Source organism: Pongo abelii, chromosome 19 (genome assembly GCF_028885655.2).
Source record: "Pongo abelii isolate AG06213 chromosome 19, NHGRI_mPonAbe1-v2.0_pri, whole genome shotgun sequence".
In the NCBI taxonomy this organism is placed as follows: domain Eukaryota; kingdom Metazoa; phylum Chordata; class Mammalia; order Primates; family Hominidae; genus Pongo; species Pongo abelii.
In genome coordinates, this window is record NC_072004.2 from 19,278,977 (window position 1) to 19,305,691 (window position 26,715).

A 26,715-nucleotide genomic window follows, 5' to 3' on the forward strand; every position below is an offset into this window, starting at 1 on the left:
GGAGGCTGAGATGGGTGGATCACCTGAGGTCAGGAGTTCGAGACCAGCCTGGCCAACATGGTGAAACCCCGTCTCTACTAAAAATACAAAAATTAGCCAGGAGTGGTGGCTCACGCCTCTAGTCCCAGCTACTCAGGAGGCTGAGGCATGAGAATCGCTTGAACCCAGGAGGTAGAGGTTGCAGTGAGCTGAGATCACGCCACCACACTCCAGCCTGGGCAACAGAGTAAGACTAAGTCTCAAAAAAAAAAAAAATTATAGAGACAGGGTCGCTACGTTGCCCAGGCTACAGCTGAGCTTTCTAACCATCAGAGGTACCCCTCAGGGAGCCAGCTGCTCCGTGAGGTGGTGACAGCCCTAACCCTGGGGGTGTGCAAACAGGAGGTGAGGGGGGACTCAATGAGGGCATCCTGTAGTGACTTTGGGCTTGCCCATTTCAACAGGCAGAAAGTTCCTGGCAATGGAATCTCTTTCTTACCTCTCTCTTAGAAATCCACCTGCCAGAGCCCAGCTATGGTTTTGTTACTGTTCATTGACATAAGTAATTAAATGTAAAAGTTACAAATAGGGCTAAAGTCCCCTTTGACTTTCACCCCCAGTCCTGGTTCCCTCTTGCCCCACCCGATGAGAGCCAGCAGCGTCATGCACGTCTTTGCAGACTTCTTATGCTTCACAGTCATGTGTGCGTGATCACAGACAACACAGCGCTGTACTGTGTGTGTGTGTGTGTGCGTGTGTGTTGTTTGCTTTTGGTTTTGTTTTACTAAAAGGCATCATGCTGTAAGGCTCATGCTATAAGCTACTTTTATTTACTCAGCGTCTGTCCTGAGAGCTTCGAGATTTCTCATTCTTTTAACTGTGGCATAGATTCCTGGCTCTGGCCTGTGCACTCTGCTTATTCAGGCATCCTCTGCTGCATGAACATTTACATTGTTTCCCGTTTCTCGCTGTCATGAGGAGGCTCACCGAGGAGGAGAATTTCTGGGGGGTGGGTTAGGTCTGTGCTCTGCATTTAACTGACCCTGGCTGGTTGCCCTCCAGAATGCTGTTGCCAGCTCCCTCCCTCCAGTGGGCCCTGAGTTCATGTTTCTGTAGATCACCCCCCTGCCCTTGATGTTACCAACTTTAAAACTTTGCAACCTGATGGGTGAAAATTAGTTTTTCATTGTTCAGTTTTTTTTCTGATTTTTGGGAGACTGGACATTTTCTATGTTTACTGACCGCCTGCATCTCCTCTCCTGCTCTGTGCACCATCACCCTGCTCCAGCTGCTTCCTGGAGCCTCCCTCCTTCCTCTCCACCTGCCCACATCCTCCTCGTCCTTCAGTTTCTTCCTAAGGGCCCATGGGATTTCTTTGGCTTTTATGTTCCTCTCACTCCGCCTCTGGCTGTTGCTGGGCCTCCCATCCCCTGGGAGGTTTCAGAGGATGGGGAAGACACAGGAGTGCAGTCGCCATGCAGTGCAATACGGGCCGTAGTATTCATTCTCCACGGCCTTTATTGAGGACTTACTGTGTGCCAAGAACCTGCTCTAAGAACATAACTTTGCTCCCTCCCTCATTTCATGCTCATAACCACCTGTGAGACGGGCAATGTTCTCATCCTTTTTTTTTTTTTTTTTTTGAGATGGAGTCTCTGTCGCCCAGGCTGGAGTGCAATGGCACGATCTCGGCTCACTACAACCTCTGACTCCCAGGTTCATTCTCCTGCCACAGCCTCCCAAATAGATGGGACTACAGGCACGTGCCACCACGCCCAGCTAATTTTTTGTTTTTTTTTTTTTAGTAGAGATGGGGTTTCACCGTGTTGCCCAGGGTGGTCTCGAACTCCTGAGCTCAGACAATCCACCCGCCTTGGCCTCCCAAAGTGCTAGGATTACAGGCGTGAGCCACCATGCCTGACCTCATCCTTGTTTTACACAGAGAACATGGAGGCACAGAGGAGTTCCATAAATTGCCACCAAGGCCTTCTGCTGGTGTGCAGCAGAGTCAAGATTCAAACGCAGGCTGTCCGGCCCTGGGGTTCAGCCTCTCCAGTGCTCTGCTAGGTGTTGGACAGGGTCAAGGAGATACAGAGAATAAGCACCACCTGACAAGCTGAGACAGTCAGGGCTTCCTGGAGGAGGTGACACCTCAATGGAGCCTTGAAGGAAGAGCAGGAGGAGCTGACCAGGCAATGAATAGAATAAGTATACCCAGGAAGAGAGAAAGGCCTGAGTGATGCTGGGAGGCTGGAGAGCTGGCCTGGCTTGGTGTGTGCCGGGGGGGGCGGCAGGAGATCAGGACCAAGGGATGGCCAAGGCCAGATCTAGAAGAGCCTGGGCCATCCCATAGTCAATACCTCATCGCAAGGCCCGGCAGGCCTTCCACTGCTCTGTGTGTACCCCATGGGATGCCAGGAGCCTGGGCTGTGGCCACCCACCTGGGCTCCTGAGACCCAATGCACAGGCATGGGGGCGGGAGTGGGTGTGGCTGATTTACATCCAACAGGTTAAGGGGAAAACCCAGGAAGTGCAGCCCAGGCACTAATCAGATCTAAGACTAATAATAAGCATCCTGAGTAATGAGTGGCCTGGGCCGGAGCAGGCGAGGTGGCCGGAGCCGTGTGGACCAGGAGGAGCGGTGTGAGTAGCCGGGCAGGAGGGCAGGAGGGCAGGTGGGAGGTGTGAGGAGGGTTGGGCCTGAGTGCTGTGGGGGTTGCAGGGTCCAGTGGGTGCAAGGCCCACAGCAGATCCACACACTGGGGCAGTCCCAGCCTCCCCAAGCCCCTGCACGTGGAGAGCCCCGAGTCTGGATGCCTCTGGGGTGTGGGGCTTGCCTTCCGGGAGAGAAGCCACTGAGGCTGCAGGCTTGGCCACACGGGCAGGAATTCCCTTTGTCACCACGGCCCCCGCACAGCCCCCATTTTCCCCTCTACATGCCCACTGGACCATTTTAATGCTAATCTCAAACACCAGATTGTTTGAGTTGCTGAGACTGCAGGATTTATTCCTTAAGAACATAAACTAAAAACAAACAAAAGACTAAGCATCACACCTTCACCCCTGCTGAAACAACAATTCCTGAACATCATCACATAGCCCGCCAGGGTTCAGACTGTACCAGCTGTCTCATTAATATCTTTCTCAGTTGATTTGTTCAAATCAGCCTGTCCTACATTAGACTTTTGGCTATGTTTTAATCTATAACAGTTTCCACCCATTTTTTCTCAGTTATTTGTTGACAAAACTGGACTATTTACAGCTTTTTTTTTTTTTTTTTAGACAGAGTCTTGCTCTGTCACCCAGGCTGGAGTGCAATGGCATGATCTCGGCTTTCTGCAACCTCCGCCTCCCAGGTTCAAGCCATTCTCCTGCCTCAGCCTCCCGAGTGGATGAAATTATAGGTGCCCACCACCGCGCCCGGCTAATTTTTTGTATTTTTAGTAGAGATAGGCTTTCGCCCGTTGGCCAGGCTGATCTCAAACTCCTGACCTCAGGTGATCCACCTGCCTCAGCCTCCAAAGTGTTGGGATTACAGGCATGAGCCACGGCGCCTGGCCCCTATAGCATTTTTATCAGGGTGGGTTTCTAAGGTTTTATGAAAGGGCCCCAGGTCCTTTAGTGCAGACAGAACCCATGGCCAGATGGACCCGGGACACAGCCTAGATTCACAGCCTCTGCCTGCTGCTCTGTCCCACACCCCAGGCAAGGAGCAAATCTGTTCTTTGGTCCTCTTTTGTGTCCAGCCACCACATCCCCAGAATCTACACAGCCAGGGGCTCAAATATGTAAAGTTTCTGAGAGACTTGGACAAGGCAGTGGCCAGAGGCTGCCTTAACACAGGATGAAATTGCCCAGTGCTCTGGGACCACGAGTCAGGACCCAGCTAGAACAGTTACCTGGCAGTGGCAGAAGCTGTCTGGTGCTGCCGAATCAGCCCTGGCCACTTGTTCACTGGCCCGCTCTGGGACCTTGGCTGAGCCACTTCCCCTCAGTGTAAAACGAAGAAGACTGTCTTTCCTACAAGACATCCCTCAAAAACACAAAAGTGCTTTGATGAAACTACTAGACCCCCTCTTGGGGAGTCATGAGGAAAGGCTCTGAGAAGGCCTGCAGTTAAAAAACTGCCTTGACTTTCTTTAACCCAGTGTTTTTCAAGCTAATTTGACCACAGAGCTCTGTCTTGGTGCAGCATCTGTTAACTGGCCAAGCACGTGAAGAGGCACAAGCAGAGGGCTCTGAGAATCACCCTCCTTGGCTGAGCTCTGGTCTCGGGGTGCAGGACAGAGTCTCCATCCTCATCCAAATTTGTGGCGGCCCAGAGTCTGAGCCCAGCCCACAAAGCCAGTGTCAGAGAGGAGTTCCCTTTCTTCCCTTTCCATTAACGAAGTTTCTCTCTCAAGCTTCTATTCTGCCTGGCTGGTGTCAGTCATGGGGTTTTCCTGCCCTCCTTTGGCACTTGATGATGGTTCTGGGATTTTATGTAGGTCCACATGGTGGTAGAGGAGGGGGCAGGGACAGGCCCTCTGGGCAGCTTGGCATCTGCCATCTGGTCAGTCAGGCACTGTCTGTCTATCAGGTCCAGTGGCTTTGGTGGCTTCCAGGCAATGAATGGGTCTTGGAACCTCTCCAAGGCTGCCCTTGTCACATAGAACCTTCTGCCCATGTTCCACTCAACCAACCCTTCATGGTGATATGTGGTGGGTGGTGACTTTCTCCCTCTTTGCTCCCCAACCCAAATGTGGGGAGAATCAGGGGTCTGTCTTTAATTTTGTTTGATCCTTTGATTTTGGATTTGCTTTTGAATAGATAGTATAGTTAGATGGTTTGAAACCCAGAAAGTATTGAAAGATATATAATAGAAAGTCTTTTCTTCCTCCTTGTCCTCCATCTGCCCAGTTCCCACCTCCCCTAGAATAAGCAGCTTTATTTACATATAACTTACATGCGGTGAAATTCACCTGTGTAAAGTACACAAGTCTGTGTTTTTAGTATATTTACAGAGTTGTGCAACCATCACCATAAGCTAATTTTAGAACATTTTGATGACCCCAAAAAGAAACTTTGTCAGTCTTCATTCCTCCCTAGCCCCAGGCTAATCTACTCTCTGACTCTATAGATTTGCCTATTTTGGACATTTTCCATAAATGGAATCATATGTGGTGTATTGTGACTAGCTGCTTCCACTTGGCATAATGTTTTCAAGGGCCATCCATGTTGTAGCAGGTGTCAGTACTTCCTTCAGTTTTGTGGCTAGATAACATTTCATTTTATGGATATATCATGTGGCTTATCCAGTCATCAGTGGATGGACATATGGGTTGTTTCTATTTTTTTGTCACTGTGATTGTTAATAATGCTTCCATGAACTTTTGGGTTCAAGTTTTGGGTGAACATGTCTTCATTTCTCTTAAGTAGATGGATACCTACAAGTGGAATTCCTGGGTCATATGATAAATTCTAGGTTTAACATTTTAAGGAACTGCCAAATGCTTTCTAAAGCAGCTGCACTATTTTATAATTCACTTCATGCACGAGGGTTCCGATTTCGCCACATCTTCACCGACACTTGTCATTGACCGTCTTTCTCATTCTAGCCTTCCCAGGGGGTGTGAGGTGGTATCTCACTGTGGTTTGGATTTGCATTTCCCTAGTGACAAATGATGTTGAGCATCTTTTCATGTGCTTGTTTGGCCATTTATATGGTTTTTTTGGGGGAAAATGTCTATTGAAATATTTAGCCCATAGAAAAATTGGGTTGCCTTTTCATTATTCTGTTATAAGCATTCTTTATATATTTTTGGACACAAGCTCCTTTTCAGGTATAATATTTGAACCTATTTTCTCCAAGTTTGTGAATTGTCTTTTTACTTTCTTCATGATTTTCTTTGGAACGCAAAAGTTTTTCATTTTGATTAAGTCCCATTTTGAACAATCTTCTCTTCTATCACATGCACATTTGGTGTCATTGCCTAGCCTCAAATCATGAAGATTTACTTCTATGTTTTCTTCTATGAGTTCTGTGGTTTTAGCTCTTACATGTAAGTCTATGATCTACTTTGAGTTAACGTTTGTGTGTGGTGTGAGATAATGGCCTAAATTCACTCTTTTGTATGTGAATACCCAGTTGACCCAGCATCATTTTTGAAAACACTATTCTTTCTCCCATTGAATTGTCTGGGTATCCTTGTTGAAAATCCGTTGATCATAACTGTTAGGCTTTATTTTTGGACTCTCAATTATATTTTGTTGATTTATGCCTGTCTGATGCCAGTACCACCCTATCTTAATTAGCATTGCCTTGCAATAAGTTTTGAAGTAGGGAACCATGAGTCTTCCAACTATGCTTTGTTTTCTTTCAATCCATGAGCGTGGGATGGCTTTCCATTTATCTAAATCTTTAATTTCCTTCAGCAATGTTTTTTAGTTTTCATGTATGTCTTGCATTTCTTTTCTTTTCTTTTTTTTTTTTTTTGAGACAGGGTTTCGCTCTTGTCGCCCAGGCTGGAGTGCAGTGGCGCGATCTCGGCTCACTGCAAGTTCTGCCTCCCAGGTTCAGGCCATTTTCCTGCCTCAGCATCCTGAGTAGCTGGGACTACAGGCACCCGCCACCACACCCGGCTAATTTTTTGTATTTTTTTTTAGTAGAGATGCGGTTTCACCGTGTTAGCCAGGATGGTCTTGATCTCCTGACCTCGTGATCCACCCACCTCGGCCTCCCAAAGTGCTGGGATTACAGGCGTGAGCCACCATGCCTGGCCTTCTTGCATTTCTTTTATTAAATTTTTTCTTAAATATTTTCTTTAAAATAGTGTGTTTGGTTTCTTTTTCTTTTTTTTTTTATTTTTTGAGACGGAGTCTCACTCTGTCGCCCAGGCTAGAGTGCAGTGGCACGATCCCCACTCACTGCAAGCACTGCCTCCTGGGTTCACGCCATTCTCCTGCCTCAGACTCCTGAATAGCTGGGACTACAGGCACCCACCACCACGCCCGACTAATTTTTTTTTTATATATTTTTAGTAGAGACGGGGTTTCACTGTGTTAGGTCAGGTTAGCCTGACCTCGTGATCCGCCAGCCTCGGCCTCCCAAAGTGCTGGGATTACAGGAGTGAGCCACTGCGCCCGGCCTGGTTTCTTATTTTTAACAGAATTTTCTTATGCATACATGACCATTTACGAATATGATTACAATTTCCCCCTTTTTTCAAAAATAACCTCCAAAACAAAAACAGGGCCTAGGAGCCATGCCGTTATATACCTTGTTTTGTTTTTATTTTTGTTTTTTAGTTAATATGTCTTGCTGTTCTTTCCACAGCAACATACAGAGAGCTTCCTCATTACTTTTGTTGATAGCTACAGAACAATCTAGTGTATAAACATACTGTAATTTACTCAGTCAATTCCCTGCTGATGGATGTTGGGTTACTTTTAATCTTCTGCTATTACAAATGTTGCTGCAATTGGCCAGGCATGGTGGCTCACATCTGTAATCCCAGCACTTTGAAAGTCTGAGGTGGGCGGATCACCTGAAGTCAGGAGTTCCAGATCAGCCTGGCCAACATGGTGAAACCCCATCTCTACTAAAAATACAAAAATTAGCTAGGCATGCTGGCGAGTGCCCGTAATCCCAGCTACTCAGAAGGCTGAGGCAGGAGAATCACTTGAACCCAGGAGGCAGAAGTTTCAGTGAGCCGAGATCGCACCACTGCACTCCAGCCTGGGAGACAGAGTGAGACTCCATCTCAAAAAAAAAATAAAATAAAAAAATAAAAAGAAGAAACAAACAAAAAAAACCCATATGTTGTGCTCACTTCAGCAGCACATATACTAAAAAAAAAAAAATGTTGCTGTAATAAGTTTATCATTTCACACTTCAGGATAAATTTCAAAGTTTAATCACTGGGTCAGTGGGTAAATCCATCAGTAATTTTGACAAATGTTGCCAAATTACCCTCCATTGGGGTTATTTCTATTTACTCTCCTTCCACAATGAATAAGAATGCCACTCTCCCCACAGGCTCTGCCAATAGAAGGTTTTACTAAACTTTTGGAGTTTTAACAATCTCAGCGTGAAGATGGTATCAGTGTAGTTTGAATTTGCCTGTCACTTTTGAATGAGACCAAGCATCCTTATGTTGTATTTCCCTGACTGTGAACTGACTATTCATGACCTTTGCCCATTTTTCTCATGGGTAGCTCTTTATTTTTCTGCTTATTCTTTAGATCTGAGTTGCAAAGGTTTTGTGCCTGTTTTTCATATGTCTTTGGAATTGGGTGTTTGTTGTCATAAAGAAGTTTTGGGGTTTTTGTTGTTGTTGTTTTTTGTGTTTTTTTTTTTTTTGTTTTCTTTTTTGAGATAGAGTCTCACTCTGTCGCTTAGGCTGGAGTGCAGTGGTGTAATCTTGGCTCACTGCAACTTTCCCCATCTGGGTTCGAGCGATTCTCCTGCCTCAGCCTCCTGCGTAGCTGAGATTACAGGTGCACACCACCATGCCCAGCTAATTTTTGTATTTCTAGTAAAGACAAGGTTTCCTCATATTGGTCAAACTGATTTCGAACTCCTGACCTCAGGTGATCCACCCACCTCGGGCTCCAAAGTGCTGGGATTACAAGCATCAGCCGCCGCATCCAGCCATAAAAAAGTTTTTTTGTTTGCCTGTTGTTTTGTGGATTCTGTGTTATGCATCTTTTCTTTTATAGATTTTGGGTCATAGTTAGAAAGGCCTTTCACACTTCGATGATGTAAAAAAATTATGAAATGGTTTCTTCTCTATTAAATTTACATATTTTTATTCTTTTCACATTTAAATATTTTATCGGGTTGCTTTTTGATCTGAGGGAAATTATTTCCTGTGCTCATTTCTGGACCAGTCACTTTGTGCCAAGAATCCTCTCTCCCAAGTGTTGAAAGCAACAGCCAAGACTTTCGCCTTTCCCCACCAGGGCACCTCTCCCTGCATCCTCCCTGGATGGAGAAGATGCAGGCAGGGAGGGAGCTGCTGCTGAAACTCAGTATGATCCCTGCCCAGCTGTCTATCAGCTCAGTGCAAGAATGCGGCTTGCTTTTCCCTCCACAAGTCTTTACTGAGTACAACTATATCCAGCTACTGATTAGCATTTATCCCGCACCTGCTGTGTGCCTGCTATCACGGAAGGCACTGGATTCAGAGACAAATGAGACAGTACGGGGAAGCAGAATGGCTATATCCTGAAATGTCACATTACCAACAAGAAATGTCACCCAGCAGTGGGTGCTGGGAGTTCAGGTTCTGGGGGTAGTTCCCCCAGCCCAGAGCACTAATTTGATGCTACTATCATTATTAATGATTATCATTGGCTGGGCACAGGGGCTCACACCTGTTGTCTTAGCTACTTGGGAAGCTGAGGGGAGAGAATCACTTGAACCCAGGAGTTCAAGGCTGCAGTGAGCTATGATTGCACCAATGTAATTTTGTAGAGACAGAGCAAGACCCTGTCTCTACAAAAGAAAATGTAATTATCACTAATATTAAAATTCTTTTACATTATTATAAATTATTATAAAATGATAACTATTAGCCCATTATATTTCACACTATTTATATCACTACTGGTAGTTATTATACCAGTAGTAGCAGCCATGTCTTGGGCCAGTTACATGCTTGTCATGTACACACCCTTGAGAAGATCTACAAAAGAAAGCCTAGAGTGTCCATTTTACAGGTCAGGAAAACTGAGGTTATGCACAGCCAGAGTCCTTCCCAAGATGACTCAGCCGTGCTTTCCCCACCACGGGCACTTGACTCCGGCACACTCTGGGTCCCTGAACCATGGCGAATCCGTTTTCAACATGAGCTGGCAGGAGGTGAAAATTATGATGGGTAGAAGTGGCTGTCCCCGTTTCACAAACAGAAAACTGAGAAGGTGACTTGACCAGTTCTCCCAGGACCTGACTAAGTTCTTCTTCCTTTAGAACCAGCATGGGAGGCCGGGCATGGTGGCTCACGCCTGTAATCCCAGAACTTTGGGAGGCCGAGGCAGGCAGATCACCTGAGGTCAGGGGTTTGAGATCAGCCTGACTAACATGGAGAAACCCCGTCTACCAAAAATACAAAAATTAGCCAGGTGTAGTGGCACACACCTGTAATCCCAGCTATTCAGGAGGCTGAGGCAGAAGAATCGCTTGAACTCAGGAGGCAAAGGTTGCAGTGAGCCAAGATCTCACCACTGCACTCCAGCCTGGGGAACAAGAGCGAAACTCCATCTCAAAAAAAAAAAAAAAAAAGAAAGCATGGGGATGGTGGACTCTCAACCTTGAACATCTCTGAAGGTTCATTCTGAGTGGAGGTGGGAGCAGGCAGGGGGGTCTTAGAGCCATTTTCAATATTTCAAAATAGCCTGGGGAAAAACCATATACAGCTCACAGAAACCAAAAGCCATCTTTTCCTCCTCCTCCTTCTTTCTCCTCCCCTTCTCTTCCCTGTCTTCCTCATCTCTCTTCTTTTTCCCTTCTTCTCCTCTTCTGCCTCCTCTTCCTCATCCTTCTTTTCCTCCTCCATTTCTTCCTCTTCCTCCTTCCCAGTTAGCAGAAGCCAGGTTGTAAGGTCGCCATCCATTCCCCTGCATGTCCCTCAGGTCTCAGGCTGCAGCCTCATCGGGGCACACACCCTGTCTCTGCACGCTGGAATCTTCTCCTGCCCCCACCCCACTGGTGAGCTCAATTCATAGCCCCCAGCCCAAGTTTGCAGTCAGTGTTTGCTTGAAAGACTGGATGAGAAAGGCCGGGCTCTGTGGCTCACGCCTGTAATCGCAGCACTTTGGGAGGCCGAGGTGGGGGATCACGAGGTCAGGAGATCGAGACCATCCTGGCTAACACGGTGAAACCCTGTCTGTACTAAAAATACAAAAAAATTAGCCAGGCGTGGTGGCGGCACCTGTAGTGCCAGCTACTCTGGAGGCTGAGGCAGGAGAATGGCGTGAACCCGGGAGGTGGAGCTTGCAGTGAGCCGAGATGGTGCCACTGCACTCCAGCCTGGGCGGCAGTGCCAGACTCTGTCTCAACAACAACAACAACAACAACAACAACAAAAAACTGGATAAGAAATTCCTCCTATCTGCCAAACTTTTACTGTTCCTTCTCTTCCAGTCACATCTACAGGTTTTCTTGGTGAAATTGTAAAGGTTAAGAATGACGAGCTGACCCCTCCCCCCAACCCTGCTCCTTCACTTCTGCACAGACCCCTCCCCACCAAGGAGGAAAAGAGGGAGTTGGCTCACGCCAACAGGAATTGGCCCCTAAAATTTGTGTTTTCTCGATCCAGGTGTAGGCCTTGTCCAGCACAGCACTCCTTATCACAAGAAATGGCAATATTAATAAGGGCAGCAGCTCAGGGGGTTGTCTTTACTAGTGTGCTCAATACCATATTAGGCACCTGCCATGCGTATGCTGCTCACAATGATTCTGAGTAAGCAACAGCATCCTCATCTTACAGGGGAGGACACTGGGTCTCCAAGAGGGAAAGTTGTGCCCAAGGTCACACAGCGAGGAGTACCAGCCCCATGACTCACAGCCCAGGGTTCCAAGCAGGGCTGCTCCATGGCTCTCCCCAGGCTCATCCCCAAAGTGGCTCAGAATCTGGTCCACTCCCCCTGCTGGTCCTTGACTTGTCCATTTTAGACACTCTGGATTGATTTCCCACTTTCTAAGGTGAGAACTTAACTTGGACGTCACTATCTGCATGCATGCAGCCTCCCCTCCCCAGGCCCCCAGTGAAGGAGGGGCGCGTTTTCAGTTGGAGTCAAGATAGACCTGCTGCCTGCTGGCTCTGCTCCAGAATGTCAACTCCTCTGCCTTTTTGTTCTTCCCCTTCTCCTTCCTCTCTCCTAGAAAGCCTGTTTTTGCCTTTGTTCACTGACAATGGTCTAATGGCTCTCACAGTGAGTAAACTCTTTTACAGAAGGAATAATTCCACGTCTCCACCTTATTCATTGACTCAGATGGCTCATTTATTTATGACAATGTAAATATTGCCCACAGCCGAGCTGCTGTACATGTCCTATGAGTACTTTTCTTTTCCTTTCTTTTCTTTCTTTCTTTCTTTTTTTTTTGGGAGACCAAGTCTCACTCTGTGGCCCAGGCTGGAATGCAGTGGCACAATCTTAGCTCACTGCAACCTCTGTCTCCTGGTTTCAAGTGATTCTCCTGCTTCAGCTTCTCAAGTAGCTGAGATTACAGGCATGCACCACCACACCCAGCTAATTTTTGTATTTTCAGTGAAGACAGGGTTTCACCATATTGGCCAGGCTGGTCTTGAACTCCTGACCTCAACTGATCCACCTGCCTTGGTCTCCCAAAGTGACTGGATAACAGGCATGAGCCACCACACCTGGCCTACCTTTCTTTTCTTAGTAATGTATTTTGTTTCGCTGGAGTTGGTAACTCCTCTGTTTTACATGCAGGTAATTCATCTCCAGCTCTGGGACAAATCCACCCTGTCAGTTGGTCAGACATCTTCACTTACCTATCACTTCTGTATTTTCACTGGTGACATTTACCCTTCTTCCATTTTAGCTGGGATAGGGTACCCTCTAGACCTCCAAGCAGCTGTCACTGGGGAAGTCCTTCACCATCATGCTGAGAATGTCCATCTTCCCCCCTCCGCTGAGAGGGGTCCTGTTCTTTACCACCCGTGGTTTTTTTGGCCACTCCCCAGATTCAGTGGAGCAAGTCTTCCAGTAGCTTCCAAGATCTTGCATGTCTGAGAAAGTCTTTATTCTACCTCACACTTGATAGATAACAATGTTCTAGACTGAAAATAACTTTCTATCATAAACTTTAAGGCATTGCTCCATTTTCTGCTTACTTTCTGCTTTCTACTTCTACTTTTTGCTGGTAAAATATATATAATGAAACTTTTACCATTTTAATCATTATGACATATTCAATTAAGTGGCATTAAGTACATGCACAAGCACCACTATCTATATCCAAAACTTTTTTTGGCCCCAGAAAGAAATTCTGTACCCATTAATCAATAACGGCTGCTTGTGCTAACCTCTATTTCACTCTCTAACTCTGTGAATTTGCCTCTTCTACTTCCTTCAGGTAAGGGAAATTGTACAATATTTGTCTCTATATGACTGTCTTATTTCACTTAGCATAATATCTTCAAAGTTTATCCACATTGTAGCATGTATAAGTATTCCATTTATTTTAATAACATCATAGTATCCTGCTGTGTACCTGTAACATATTTTCTTCGTCCATTCATATGCTGATAAACAACTGGGCTGCTTCCACATTTGGCTATTGTGAATATGCTGTTCTGAATGTTGGGGCACAAGTAACTGTTTGCATCCCTGTTTCAGTTCTTTTGGATGTTTACTTAGGAGTGGAATTACTGGGTCATGTGGTAGTTTTATGTTTGTCTTTTTGAGGAAATGCCAGACTTTTCCATAGCTGTTGCTCTGTTATACATTCCCATGAGCAGTGCCTTCACATGCACTTTCTTCACGTTTCTAACGCTGCTTATTTTCCATTTTTAGTAATAGCCATCCTAATGGGTGTGAAATGATATCTCATTGTAGTTTTGATTTGCATTTCCCTAATGACTAATGATGTCGAGCATCTTTTCTTGTGCTTATTGACCACTTGAATGTTTTATTTGGAGAAACGCTGATTCAAGCCTTTTGCTCAGTTTTGACTTGAGTTGTTTGGTTTTTTGTTGTTGAGTTTTAGGAGTTCTTTATATATTCTGGATATTAATCCCATATTAGGTATATGATTTGAAGATACTTTCTCCCATTCTGTGAGTTGTCTTTTCACTCTCTCAAAAGTGTCCTTTGGTGCACAAAATTTTAAATTTTGATGGAAGTCCAATTTATCTAATTTTTTCCTTTCATTGCCTATGCCTTTGGTGCTGTATCCAAGATATCATTGTCAAATTTAGTGCATGGAGATTTCCCCCTATGTTTTCTTCCAAAAGTTTTATAGTTTTAGCCCTTAGTCCATTTTGAGTTAATTTTTGTATGTGGCATTAGGTAACCATTCAAATTCATTCTCCTGCATGTGAATATCCAATTTTTCCAGCATCATTTGTGGAAGAGACTGTCCTTTTCCCCACTGAATGGAATTGTTAGGGTTTTCTACATATAAGATTGGGTTATCTGTGAACAGAGATAATCTTATGCTCTCCTTTCCACTGTGGATACTTTTATTTCTTTTTCTTGTCTAAGTGCTCTGGCTAGTGCTCCTGGTGCTATGTTGAAGAGAAGTGGCAAATGTGTGTATCCTGACCTTGTTCTGATCTTAGGGGAAAGCTTTCACTTTCACCATTGAGAATGTGGGATTCTCAAATATGGCCTTTATCATGATAGGAAAGTTACTTTCTACTCCTAGTTTCTTCAGAGTTTTTATCATTTAAAAAAGTTGGATTTAGTCAAGTGCATTTTCTGCATCAATTGAGATGACCATTTAGTTTTATTATTCATTCCTTTAGTGTGGAACATTTTACTGGTTGATAAAATGTATGTTGAACTATCACTGCACTCCAAAAATAAATCCCACTTGCTCATGGTGAATAAACTTTTAATGCGCCATTGGGTTCAATTTGCATATATAAGGCATATTGGTAATTTTCTCTCCTTGTGACATCTTTATTGTGATTTTGTATTAGTGTAATGCTGATTTCATGAATGAGTTAGGAAGTGTTCTTTCCTCTTTGATTTTTGGGAAGAATTTCAGAAGAATTGGTGTCCATTCTTTTTTAAATGTTTTGGTAGAATTCACTAGTAAAGCAATCTTGTCCTGAGCTTGTCACTGGTAGGTTTCTGATTACTGATTCAATCTCGTTATAGGAGTATTCAAATTTTCTATTCATTCATTTGTCAGTTTTGGTAGATTGTGTATCTCTAAGAATATGTCCATTTTTATCTAGGTTATCCAATTTGTTGGTGTACCATTGTTTATACTATTCTTTTATAATCCTTTTTATTTCTGTAAAATAAATAATAAAGTTCTTAATGTCATTTCTGATTTTAATAATATGAGTCATCTCTCTTTTTCACAGTCAGTCTACCTAAAGGTTTGTCAATTTTGTTGATCTTTTCAAAGAGCCAGCTTTTGGTTTTGTTGATTTTCTCTATTGTTTTTTCATTCTCTGTGTTACTGATCTCTGCTCTAGTCTTCATTATTTCTTTCCTTCTGCTGTTTTTGGATTTGGTTTGTTCTTCTATTTTTATTTCCTCAACGTATATAATTAGGTTATGATTTAGTTATGATCAGGTTGTGATTCTTCTTTTTCAGTGTATGTATTTACATTAATTTCCCTCTTTGCATTGCTTTTGTTGTATTTCATAACTTCTGGCATGTTGTATTTTCATTTTCATTTGTCTCAAGATATTTTATAATTTCCCTTGTCATTTCTTCTTCGACCAATTTGTTGTTGAAGAGCGTGTTGTTTAATTTACACATATTTGTGAATTTTCCAGTTTTCCTTCTGTTATTGATCTGTAGTTTTATACCATTATGATCAGAAAAGAAACTTTGAATAATTTTAATTTTAAAAAATTAAAAAATTTTAAAGTTTAGCCTTGTTTTGTGGCTGAACATGAGGTCTATCCTGGAGAATGTTCCATGTGCACTTGAAAAGAGTGTGTATTCTGCTGTTGTTGCATTGAGCGTTGTCTATATATCTGTGATGTCTAATTGGTTTATAGTGTTCTTGATGTCCTCTATTTTCTTATTTATCTGTCTGGTTGTTCTGTCTTATTATTGAAAGTGAGGTACTGAAATATCCCAATATTAGTGTAGGACTATCTATTTCTCCCTTCAGTTCTGTCAATTTTTGTTTCATATATTTTGGAACCCTGTCATTAGGTGTGTATACATTTATAATTGTTACATCTTTATGCTGTATCCCCTTTATTAATATATATTGTCTTTCTTTGTCTTTTGTAACCTTTTTGTGATTTAAAGTCTGTTTTGTCTAACAGTATAGCTGCCCCAGCTCTCTTTCGCTTACTATTTGCATAAAATACCTTTTCCATTCTTTTACTTTCAACCTCTATTTCACCACTATTTTACTCATTGCTTATTAAATCATATAGGAAAAAAACTGGAGTTACAAACCATGCAAAAAGTAAAATAATTCTGGCTTTGTATTTTTTTTAATCTAAAGTAAGTCTCTTATACACAGAATATACATGAAGCCTGTGGGTTTTTAAATCCAATCTGCCAATTTTTTTTACTAGCAGAGTTTAGTTCATTTACATTTAATATGATTACTGATAAAGATTTACTTCAGCCATTTATATATTTGTTTTATGTATGCCTTATATGTTTTTGTTTCTTCAATTACTTCATTTTTGTATTTTGTTCATTTTTTTTTGTAGTGGGCCACTTTGAGTCTCCTTTTCTTTCTTTTTCTATACATATTTTAGTTATTTTCTTGGAGATTACAATTAATATCTTAAACTTATGACATCCTAGTTTGAATAATATCAACTTAGTTTCAGTAGGTCATAAAAGCTTTGTTCCTATATGTCCCTGCCTTTCCCTTTATATTGTTATTATCACATATTGCATCTTTGTACACTCTATGGCCACTAACATAGGTTTGTAACACTGTTTTACTCATTGCCTATTAAATCATATAGGAAAAAAATAGGAGTTACAAACCATGCAAAATGTAAAATAATTCTGGCTTTTATAGTTACTTATTTAGTTACCTTTATATTTACTTCACTTTTTCTTATGGCTTCAAGGTACTGTCTAGAGTACTTTTATTTCAGCATGAAAGACTCCCTTTAGGATTTCTTGTAGGGCAAGTCTACTGATAATGCACTCCTCAGATTTTGTTTATCTGGAAATGTCTTAATTTCTCCTTCATTATTGAAAGCTGATTTAAAAGTATATACAATTCCTGGTTGATAGCTTACTGTTTTCTTTCAGGACTTTAAATATATCATTCCACTACCTTCTGGCTGCCACGGTTTCTTAGGAGAAATCAGTGGTTACCGTATTGAGGATCCTTTGTACTCAAGACGTTGCTTCTCTCTTGCTGCTTTCACAATTCTCTCTGGCCTTGGGTTTCTTCAATTTTATTGTAATATGTCTTGGTGTGGGTTTCTTTGAAGTTTTCCTGCATCAAATTTATTGAGATTCCTGGATGAGTATAGTCACATGTTTTCTCAGATTTGGGAAGTTTGGCCATTATTCCTTCAAATACTTTTTCTGCCATTTTGTCTCTTCTCCTTCTGTAACTTCTATGAGCACATGTTAGTACATTTGGCTCTGTTCAATTTTCCTCAATCTTTTTTCATTTTTGCTACACAGACAATTACTTCAATTGTTTTATCTTTAAGTTTGCCAATTGCCTCTTCTGCTTGCTTAAATTTGCGATAGTTCCCTTCCATTAAGGTACGTATTTCACTTTTTGAACTTTTTCATTCCAGAACTTCTGTAAGGTTCTTTAAAAAAAAAAAAAAAGAATACTTTTAGAGCATTTTTAGGCTCACAGAAAAATTTAGCAAAAGTACAGAGAGGTCCCACATCCCTGTCCACATCCCCCCGCACAGCCTCCTCAACTATCAACATCCTAAACCAGATGGTGCATTTGTTACAATCAGTGAACCTACACTGACACGTCATTATCATTTAAAGTCCGACGTTTACATTAGGGTTCACTCTCAGTGTTGTACATGGCTTTGAACAAATGTACGTGGACATGTGTCCACCATTGGAGTATCTTACAGAGTAGCTTCACTGCCCTAAAAATCCTCTGTGCTCCACCTAATCATCCCTCCCGTCCTCCAACCCCTGGGAATCACTGATCTTTTTATTGTCTCCATAGTTTTTGACTTTTCCAGAATGTCACGGAGTTGAAATCATACAGTAGACTTTTTAGCTTTGTTTCTCTCACTTAGTAATATGCATTTGAGGTTACTCCATGTCTGTTAATGCCTTGATAGCTCATTTTTCAGTATTGAATAACAGTCCATTGTTTGAATATACCACACTTTGTTTATACATTTACCTACTGAAGGACATTTTGGTTGCTTCCAAGTTTTGGTTCCTTTTTTACCACTTCTTTCTCTTTACCATGTGCTCATTGTGTTCATACAACATTTTCCTGACTTCCTTCAGTTCTTTGTCTGTTTCCTTAAGCTCATTGAACATGCTTAACACAAATCTTGATTTCACACCTTTGACTAGTAATCCCAATATATAGACTTCCCTGGAAATGGTTTCTGTCATAGTCTGTATTTCCTGTAAATGTGGCAAAGCTGCTGCTTTGTATGCTTTGTAATATTTTTTTGAGACCTGGACATTTTGAGTGTTATGTTGTGGTGACTGGAAATCTAACCTTACCACTCCTCAAGGATTGCTGAAACTTGCCTTTTAAGGGCTGAAGCCATCTGTTTGTGACTTTTCCAAACTTTTAGTTTCAAGCTATGTATTTTTCCAACTTTAATTTGTATTTTTGCACAGTATGTATTCCTTGTTGTGTGTAGTCACTGAAGTTTCTGTTCTTTTATCTCTGCAGTCAACCAGTGACCCAACAAAGATTTCCTTAAGTGCTTGGCTCCCCGACCAGAGAAGGATACTGCCTCTTTAAATCCCGTGGAAGCCACTTCAGCCCTTGAGGGTTGAAACAATGTCCTTTGTGCTGGCCCATCAGTGGTCACAGGCAGCCATCAGCAATCAGAACCCACAACCCCAATATTTGGAGGACAAGGGTCCTTCTTGCTTATCCTGGCTCCAGCAAGTGGCACTGCCATGGAATAGTAGCCACTACCATGTGATAGGCTGAAATTCCTGAAATTTACCATCAAGCTTTCCCCTGGACAACTCCAGAGTTCCCAAATAGTGACTTCAGACAGTGGCTGGCAGCTCCGTAGTCATTTAGCAGGAGGCACAGTTTCCCAGAGCTTGCCACTCTACTGCTTTCCTCCATGTCACTCCTCACATCCCAGGATTGCTTTTGAGATGTCCTGACTTCGTAAATATGATGATGTATCCCAGTTTGTGAGACTGTATTGCACTGATGCTTGATTGACTCTTTCAGTCTGGAGCCAATGTCCTTCCAATCATTAGTCAACCTTCGGAGCTCCTGAAATGATTCCATAATCTCATATCTTTTGTCTCTTATTTTCTAGACAATTTATTCGATTACATCTTCCAGCCCTTCTACTGATGTCTTTATTCTGGCTATAAATTATAATTCTAACAATTCTCATTTGTTCTACGAACGTCCTTTACAAATAGTCTGCTGTTTTGTTTCTTAGATACACAATCCTCTCTTATATTTCTGGGGATCTCAACTGTTGCTGCTCTTGTTTTAAAAATGCTCTTCTGTTTCCTGCATGTCTTCGTTGGTGCCAGGTGTTTGTCTTCTGTTTGGTTTGAGTTTGCTTTCTTGCTAGAGGCGGCGCTCCCATATCAGGTGACCCTTGGCCATTGGTTCTCAAGTCAGACTGAGGCATTGACAGCTGCCTGGAAGTTCTGGGTAAGCAGATGGGCTCACTGATGTAGAAGCTTTGCTCCAGTGGGATCAGGCAGGGACTTGGACATTTTCCGGAGAGAATCTCCCGCTGTCAGTGCCTCTGGGTCTTTTCCTTTGGGTCTGTTTTCCCAGAGCAGAGACTTCTGACTTCCTGCCAATTGCACGGTAGGGAGGTAGGCATCTTTAAAAACCTGGTTGCCACACTCCTTAGATAGAAACTGGGGTGGGTAAAGAGAGGGGAGACTGACTGTCCAGGAGGAAGACTCTCACAATTCCCCTGTTGCCAGGAAGGACACGTTTCTACTCTTACCTGTGTCTAAGGAGACTCTACTCTTATGCCTGGGTGGGTGAGGGACTGGCACCTGCCTTGGAATGGGGATGTGCTGGGGTCACACCCTCTTTATGTAAGTTTCCAACCAATCCTCTCACAGAGCTTCACGCCTTCTGCCCAGCCCCTGCTGTCAGAGATACTTGGTGCCTCCAAATCTGGAGACTTCCTTGAGTTCTGTGACTCAGAACAACTTCCTTCCCATGTAGGCATCAATGATGAGAGATTCTCAAAGGCAGTCAGGTACTCTGGTTCCTCCATCTCCCAGAATGTTAGAGACATGTGTTCTTTGCTGTAGAAACCTCTGCCATTCCCTTGATCTCTGAAGACAGATGGACTTGACTGTCAGCTTAGCATGGTTTCAGGAGGGAAGGAAGATAAACCCTTGTGTTTAAGCTGCCGTGTTAAATGAGAGGCCTCTGCTCTTTTTTCTTTTCCTTTTTTAGAGACTGGGTCTCACTCTGTTATCCAGGCTGGAGTGCAGTGATGTGGTCATAGCTCACCTCAGCCTTGAACTCTCAGGCTCAAGCGATCCTCCTGTCTCAGCCTCCTGAATAGCTGGGACTATAGCACGTGGCTAATTTTTAAAATCCTTTTGTAGAGACAGGATCTCACTATGTTTCTCAGGCTGATCTTGAACTCCTGGCCTCAAGAAATCCTCCCACCTCTACCTCCCAAAATGCTCGGATTACAGGCATGAGCCATGGTGTCCAGCCACCTCTGGTCTTCCCTCAGCTTGCTTTCGTTAAAGAACAAACACATGCCACTGCGTGTGGTGGCTCATGCCTATAATCCCAGCACTTCGGGAGGCCAAGGCGGGCGGATCACGAGGTCAGGAGTTTGAGACCAGACTGGCCAACGTAGTGAAACCCCTTCTCTACTAAAAATACAAAAATTAGCCAGACGTGGTAGCATGCACTTGTAATCCCAGCTACTTGGGAGGCTGCAGGAGAACTGCTTGAACCTGGGAGGTGGAGGTTGCAGTGAGCCAAGATCACACCCACTGCACTCCAGCCTGGGCAACAGAGAAAGACTCCATCTAAAAAAAAAAAAAGAACAAACACATGCCTTGCAAAATGCTTTTAAGCATTTTTAAGGAGAAGTTATTGGGGGAAGCAAATGTCATGAAATCAGAAGAGGATAGAGAAGGTGATGCATGGACACAGTGGAAGACTCACAGTAACACAAAACCAGACATGCAGAGAGCGCCCACATGGATGAGTCTCAGGCACCACGTGGAGGAACAAAACCAGATACGGAAGTTCCAGAAGGGGCAATATTAGCTTATGAGGGTAACAACAGAAGAGTAGCTGCCTCTAGGAGTGGGCATTGGGTGAGAGGGGACCCCAGGGAGGCTTCAGGGGTGAGGAAATGTCCTCCATCTCAATGTGGGCTGTAATGACACAGGTGCATACATACACCAAATTTCACCAAGCTGTATTCTTCAGCTTTTTGTGCACCTTACACACATCATTGTGGTTGTTTTATACATCAGTAAAAAAAGAAAATGGAAAGGAAATGACATTTCTTGGTTCTTGCTGTGTGCTAGGCATTGACTTGGTCTGCACTTAAAGAAACCATTCACTTAATGAGCACGTACTATGTCCTAAGTACTATCTAGGTTCCGAGGACTCAGCAATTGACAAGAAAAATTAGGCACAGTGCCTGCCAGATGGTGCTAACAGTTAGTGTAGGAGCCAGCATCAAATAACCACACGCATAGAAGGAAAGTGACCACAGCAACAAGTAAAGGGCAGCGCAAGTGTGTAGAAGAAGGACCGCGTCCTAGTCTAGGGGGTGAGTCAGAAAGGCTTCCCTTGGAGATCAGTTTTAGACAGAGGTCTCAGTCTGAGAAGGAATAAGCAGCTGAGGGGCAGGGGCTGGGGAGAAGGGCACGTCATTCGAGGGAACAGCATGTGCAAAGACCCTGTGGCAGGGAGAGGTGTGGCACATTAAGGAGGGCAAGGAACAGGGCCCAGTAGGGCACTGCTGATGTGAGAGAGCAGGGGGCCTGAAAACAACCATGTGCAGATGGGGAAACTGAGGCTGGAGAGGGGAGGTGGCTGCCCCAGGCCCCTAGCAAGTGCAGTGGGGGCTAGAAGCCAACTTTGTCTGCCCTCTCTGCTCCTGAGACAGAAAGGTTGTCTGTGGGAATGTGGGCAGGAGAGGCCGTCTGGGTTCCCATCAGGGACAAGAGGCCGGGCTGTGGCCGCCTGCCAGCTGCCCTCACTCTCCTGGTCTCTCAGCTCCACAGGGCCTGTGGACAGGGGTGGCTATGAGATCCTGCCCCGAAGAGCAGTACTGGGATCCTCTGCTGGGCACCTGCATGTCCTGCAAAACCATTTGCAACCATCAGAGCCAGCGCACCTGTGCAGCCTTCTGCAGTGAGTTCTGGGGCCTGAGCTGAGGGGACAGTGTGATCACCCTCCTCCTTTCTCCCTAGAGCACCCTCTGGCCCCACAGTCAGGTGGCTGAGGAAAGGGTGGCAGGAGGAGATGTACAGTGTGGCACCTCTTACCCCTCCACCTTTCTGCTTTGGTCACACAACCTCCTTTCAGTGTCTCAAACACAGTCCATTCTTTCCTGCCTCAGTTCCTTTGCACATGTTATTCCCGCTGCCTGGAATGCATTCCCTCTATCATCTTCCCTCAGCTTTCTCCCACTCAATCTTCAGGTCTCAGCCCAAACGTCAGGGGTCTCCTCTGACCATCCAGTAGAACTAGGCCCTCCCTTGTCACTGTGTGTTGTTATATTCTTTTGAAACTTTTTATTACAGAACTTATCACACATGTACATAGAGAGGACAGCACAATGACGCCCTCTAAACCCATCACCAGCTTCACAAATTGTTTAAATTCTGCCTTGTACTTTCCCAACCAATTTTTTTGACTTGTGTATTTTATTTTATTTATTGTATTTTTTATTTATTTATTTTTTTTGAGATGAAGTTTCACTCTTGTTGCTCAGGCTGGAGTGCAATGGTGCCATCTTGGCTCACCGCAACCTCCACCTCCCGAGTTCAAGTGATTCTCCCTCCTCAGCCTCCCGAGTAGCTGGGATTACAGGCATGCGCCACCACACCCAGCTAATTTTGTATTTTCAGTAGAGACGGGGTTTCTCCATGTTGGTCAGGCTGGTCTTGAACTCCTGACCTTAGGTGATCCACCCACCTCGGCCTCCCAAAGTGCTGGGATTACAGGCTTGAGCCACTGCGCCCAGCCTGCCTTGTGTATTTTAAAGCACAGCCAAGATCTCATATAATTTTACCTGCAGATACTGGACCACGAAGACCTGTGAAACATAATCCGAATATCCTATCACTGCCAGCAATAATTTATTAACATCGTGTAATACTCAGGCCACATCCAGTTTTTCCTGATTGTCTTGAAAATTATTCGTTGCTTGCTGTTCTTTTTCATAACCTGTTCTTTTCCTTGATAGAACTTACCACAATTTGCTGTTTTGTTCCTTCGTGTGTATGTGTTTTATGTCTGACTCAACCGCTAGACTGGGAGCTCCCTGGCAGGGGCACTATGTCTGACTTGAGCTTAGCACAGTGCCTGACACATAGTAAGTCCTTCATGAATATACTTACTGAGGGGAACTCAGAGAGGCTGAGTGACTTACCCAAGATCACCCAGTTTAAAAGTGGAGGTGTCACAGCGACATCCTGGTTTGAACCCGGGACTCTGACTCCTAAATCATGACCTGAACCACTACCCATTAATGAATTAGAACATTCATTGGTTCATCCCACAAACATAGATGGAGTGCTCCAGCCCCATGGAAATAGGAATCTGACGTGGCCCTTCAAAGACAGTGTCATCTAATGGGAGAAATGACTATGTGTCAAGGTAGAAAGCCACAGTTGGGAGAGACCACCTTCAGCTGAAGGGCTGGGGAGCAGGGAGGTGTCCCTAGAGGAAGCACCATCAGAGGCAGATTGTTAAGAGGCCACAGAACGCGGAAATCAGATAGGCGCCTGGAAGAAAGGGCACTATGAGCAGAGGCTCAGAGATGGGAAACAGTGGGGAGGACTGAGTCCCAGGCGGGGGAGGGGAGGGGTGTGAGGTCAGGCAGGGAGGGTCAGTGGTCTGGGGTGCTCAGGCACCACCTGCAACAGGAGAGGAGGTCGCAGAAAGCCCCAAGGACACCAATGCTGGGCTAACCCTGTGTGACGCAGAGTGGAGGTGTCAGTTTCTGTGAGGTTCAGGGCAGCCCGGGGGATAGGGCAGGGCCAGAGCAGGGGAGGTCACTGGCCCCATGTGGGCCATCTGAGTTTTCCCTAAGGTCCCAATTCCGTGATCTTTTAGTTGCTTCCTTTACTCTGTCAAAGACACAAGAACAGATCTGTTTGCTTTGTGAAGAGGCTCAAATGAATATTCTACTCAAGCCTTCCATTAAGTGAGCATTTAGTATTTGCCAGGCACTGTGCTGGGCCCTACAACTCTGCCAACAACCCTAAGAAGAAGTCAGTAATGTTACTTTCCCTATGTTGGAAATGAGGAAACTGAGGCGTGGAGAGGCTAAGACCACACTGCCTGCAAGTGGTACAGCCAGGGATGGCCCCAACTGAAATTTGGTTCTGAAATTTGGGTTCTTATCCACTATCCTGCACTGTCTCTGAAATGTGTCCTTAAAATATATGTGTGAGCCACATACATTTTATTTATACATATTTATTTATTTATTCATATTTACGAAGTCAGGACATCTCAAAAGCCATACCTTATTCTAAAGACAAAGGAAACTTGCATTTTTCACATAAAAACTTCCATGTACAAATACTCTGAGGCTAGACCAGATGCGGTGGTTCATGCCACCTGTAATCCCAGCACTTTGGGAGGCTGAGGCAGGGAGATCACCTGAGGTCAGGGGTTCACGACCAGCCTGGCCAACATGGAGAAACTTCATCTCTACTAAAAATACAAAAATTAGCCGGGTGTTGTGGTGGTCGCCTGTAATCCCAGCTACTTGGGAGGCTGAGGCAGGAGAATTGCTTGAACCTGGGAGGCAGAGGTTGCAGTGAGCCGAGATCGTGCCATTGCACTCCAGCCTGGGTGACAAGAGCGAAACTCCTTCTCAAAAAAAAAAAAAAAATTAGAAAGAAATATTCTGAGGCTTTAGATAAATAATTGATTGTTCCAAATAGATTTCTTTATGCATTCAAAGTTGGGTCCACTGTGCTCTTAAGGCAAATGTGATTTGGCTTTAGTTTCCTTGGCTTCTGTGCCTTGGCACTGATACTTGTGTAAGCTGCTGTAATTCTCATTTAGTATTAAGATAGAAGAAACACTATTTACGTGAACTTTTCCACCTTCCTTCCAGCCCCCTCCCCCAGCTTGTCAAAGAGGATTCTGGCTTTTCCGCTTCATTCCTTATGCTGATTTGAAATATATTTCTCCTTGATGAGGCTTGAAAAATGCAAGTAAAAGTCTTATGTAACAATGTAATCTAGATCTAAATTTTAAATGATAACTGAAAATCTTCATATGTTTGGAAACTAAGAAATGCACTTGTAAATAAACCATAGGTCAAAGAAAAAATAATAATGAAAAATAAGTGCATTTTGAACTAGGTAGAGGAAAAATACTACACATCAAAATGCAATGCAGCTAAAATAGTACTTAGAGGACAATGCATAGTCTTCAATGTGTATATTGTAAAAGTATTTGGCTTTCTCTGGAATTGCCTTCTGGAATTTTACCATATATATTTTTTTAACTTTGATGTCTTTTGTGGTCAAACCCAGAGTTCCTGCTAGTCTGTGTTACCCAGCAGTATCATGAATTTCTCTCTCCCAGGGTCACTCAGCTGCCGCAAGGAGCAAGGCAAGTTCTATGACCATCTCCTGAGGGACTGCATCAGCTGTGCCTCCATCTGTGGACAGCACCCTAAGCAATGTGCATACTTCTGTGAGAACAAGCTCAGGAGCCCAGTGAACCTTCCACCGGAGCTCAGGAGACAGCGGAGTGGAGAAGTTGAAAACAATTCAGACAACTTGGGAAGGTACCAAGGATCGGAGCACAGAGGCTCAGAAGCAAGTCCAGGTAAGCCACCCGAGGCAAACCTGCATGGTGTCACGCAGGGTGAGAAAGGGTGGGAGGCCTGATGCCAGGCCTAGAACAGGAGAGTCCACAATGCACGAAGCCCAGAGTCCAAGCAAATGGCCAGAAGCCAGGGAGATCATCCCAGGATTAAAAAAAACAATGTAGGCAATATTTCCAGAAGCCTGTGGACAAGAAGAAAGCAGGAGAAAGGACCTGCCATGTGAGGAAGAGCCTTGCACTAGAGGCTGCCGAGGCTGTGCCAGTTCTTGAAGCACAGGCACAAGTAAGCAGCAGACCCACCTGTGTGAGCACCTGAGCAGCAGCCACCACCTGCCCTCCACCAGTGCTGCAGACTCCATTTATTTCTATTATTATTTTATTTATAATTTCAACTTTTATTTTAGATCCGGGGGTACATGTGTAGGTTTGTTTCATGGGTATGTTGCTTGATGCTAAGGTTTGAGGTACAAATGGTCTTGTCACCCAGGTGGTGAGCATAGCACCCGATAGGGAGTTTTTCAGCCCTTGCCCTCTCCCTGCCTCCACCTTCTAGTAGGCCCCAGTGTCTGTTGTTCCTGTCTTTACGTCCATCTGTATTCAACACTTAGCATTTCACTTATAAGTGAGAACATGTGGTATTTTCTGTTTCTGCATTAATTCACTTAGGATAATGGCCTCCAGTTGCATCCATATTGCTGCAAAAAACATATTTTTCTTTTTATGGCTGTGTAGTATTTCATCGTGTATATTTACCACGTTTTCTTTATCCAACCATTGATGGGTGCCTAGATTGATTCCATGTCTTTGCTATTGTGAATTGTGCTGTGATGAACAGACGTGTGTATGTGTCTTTTTGGTAGAATGGTTTATTTTC

General features: G+C 44.1%; 1 protein-coding gene across 2 annotated transcripts in view; it reads left to right on the forward strand.

The window, feature by feature from the left end:
* The first annotated feature begins 2,520 nt into the window (after nt 1–2,520).
* TNFRSF13B (TNF receptor superfamily member 13B) overlaps nt 2,521–26,715 on the forward strand; it is a 32,967-nt gene continuing 8,772 nt past the window's right edge. Inside the window, exons 1-3 of one of the 2 annotated variants that reach the window (XM_024235193.3) lie at nt 2,521–2,622; nt 22,038–22,175; nt 25,596–25,841. In XM_024235193.3, the coding sequence (XP_024090961.3) occupies nt 2,562–2,622; nt 22,038–22,175; nt 25,596–25,841 (445 nt within the window). In that variant the 5' untranslated portion in view covers nt 2,521–2,561. The remainder of the gene's footprint in view (nt 2,623–22,037; nt 22,176–25,595; nt 25,842–26,715) is intronic. The other variant, XM_063718050.1, reaches the window with a different exon arrangement.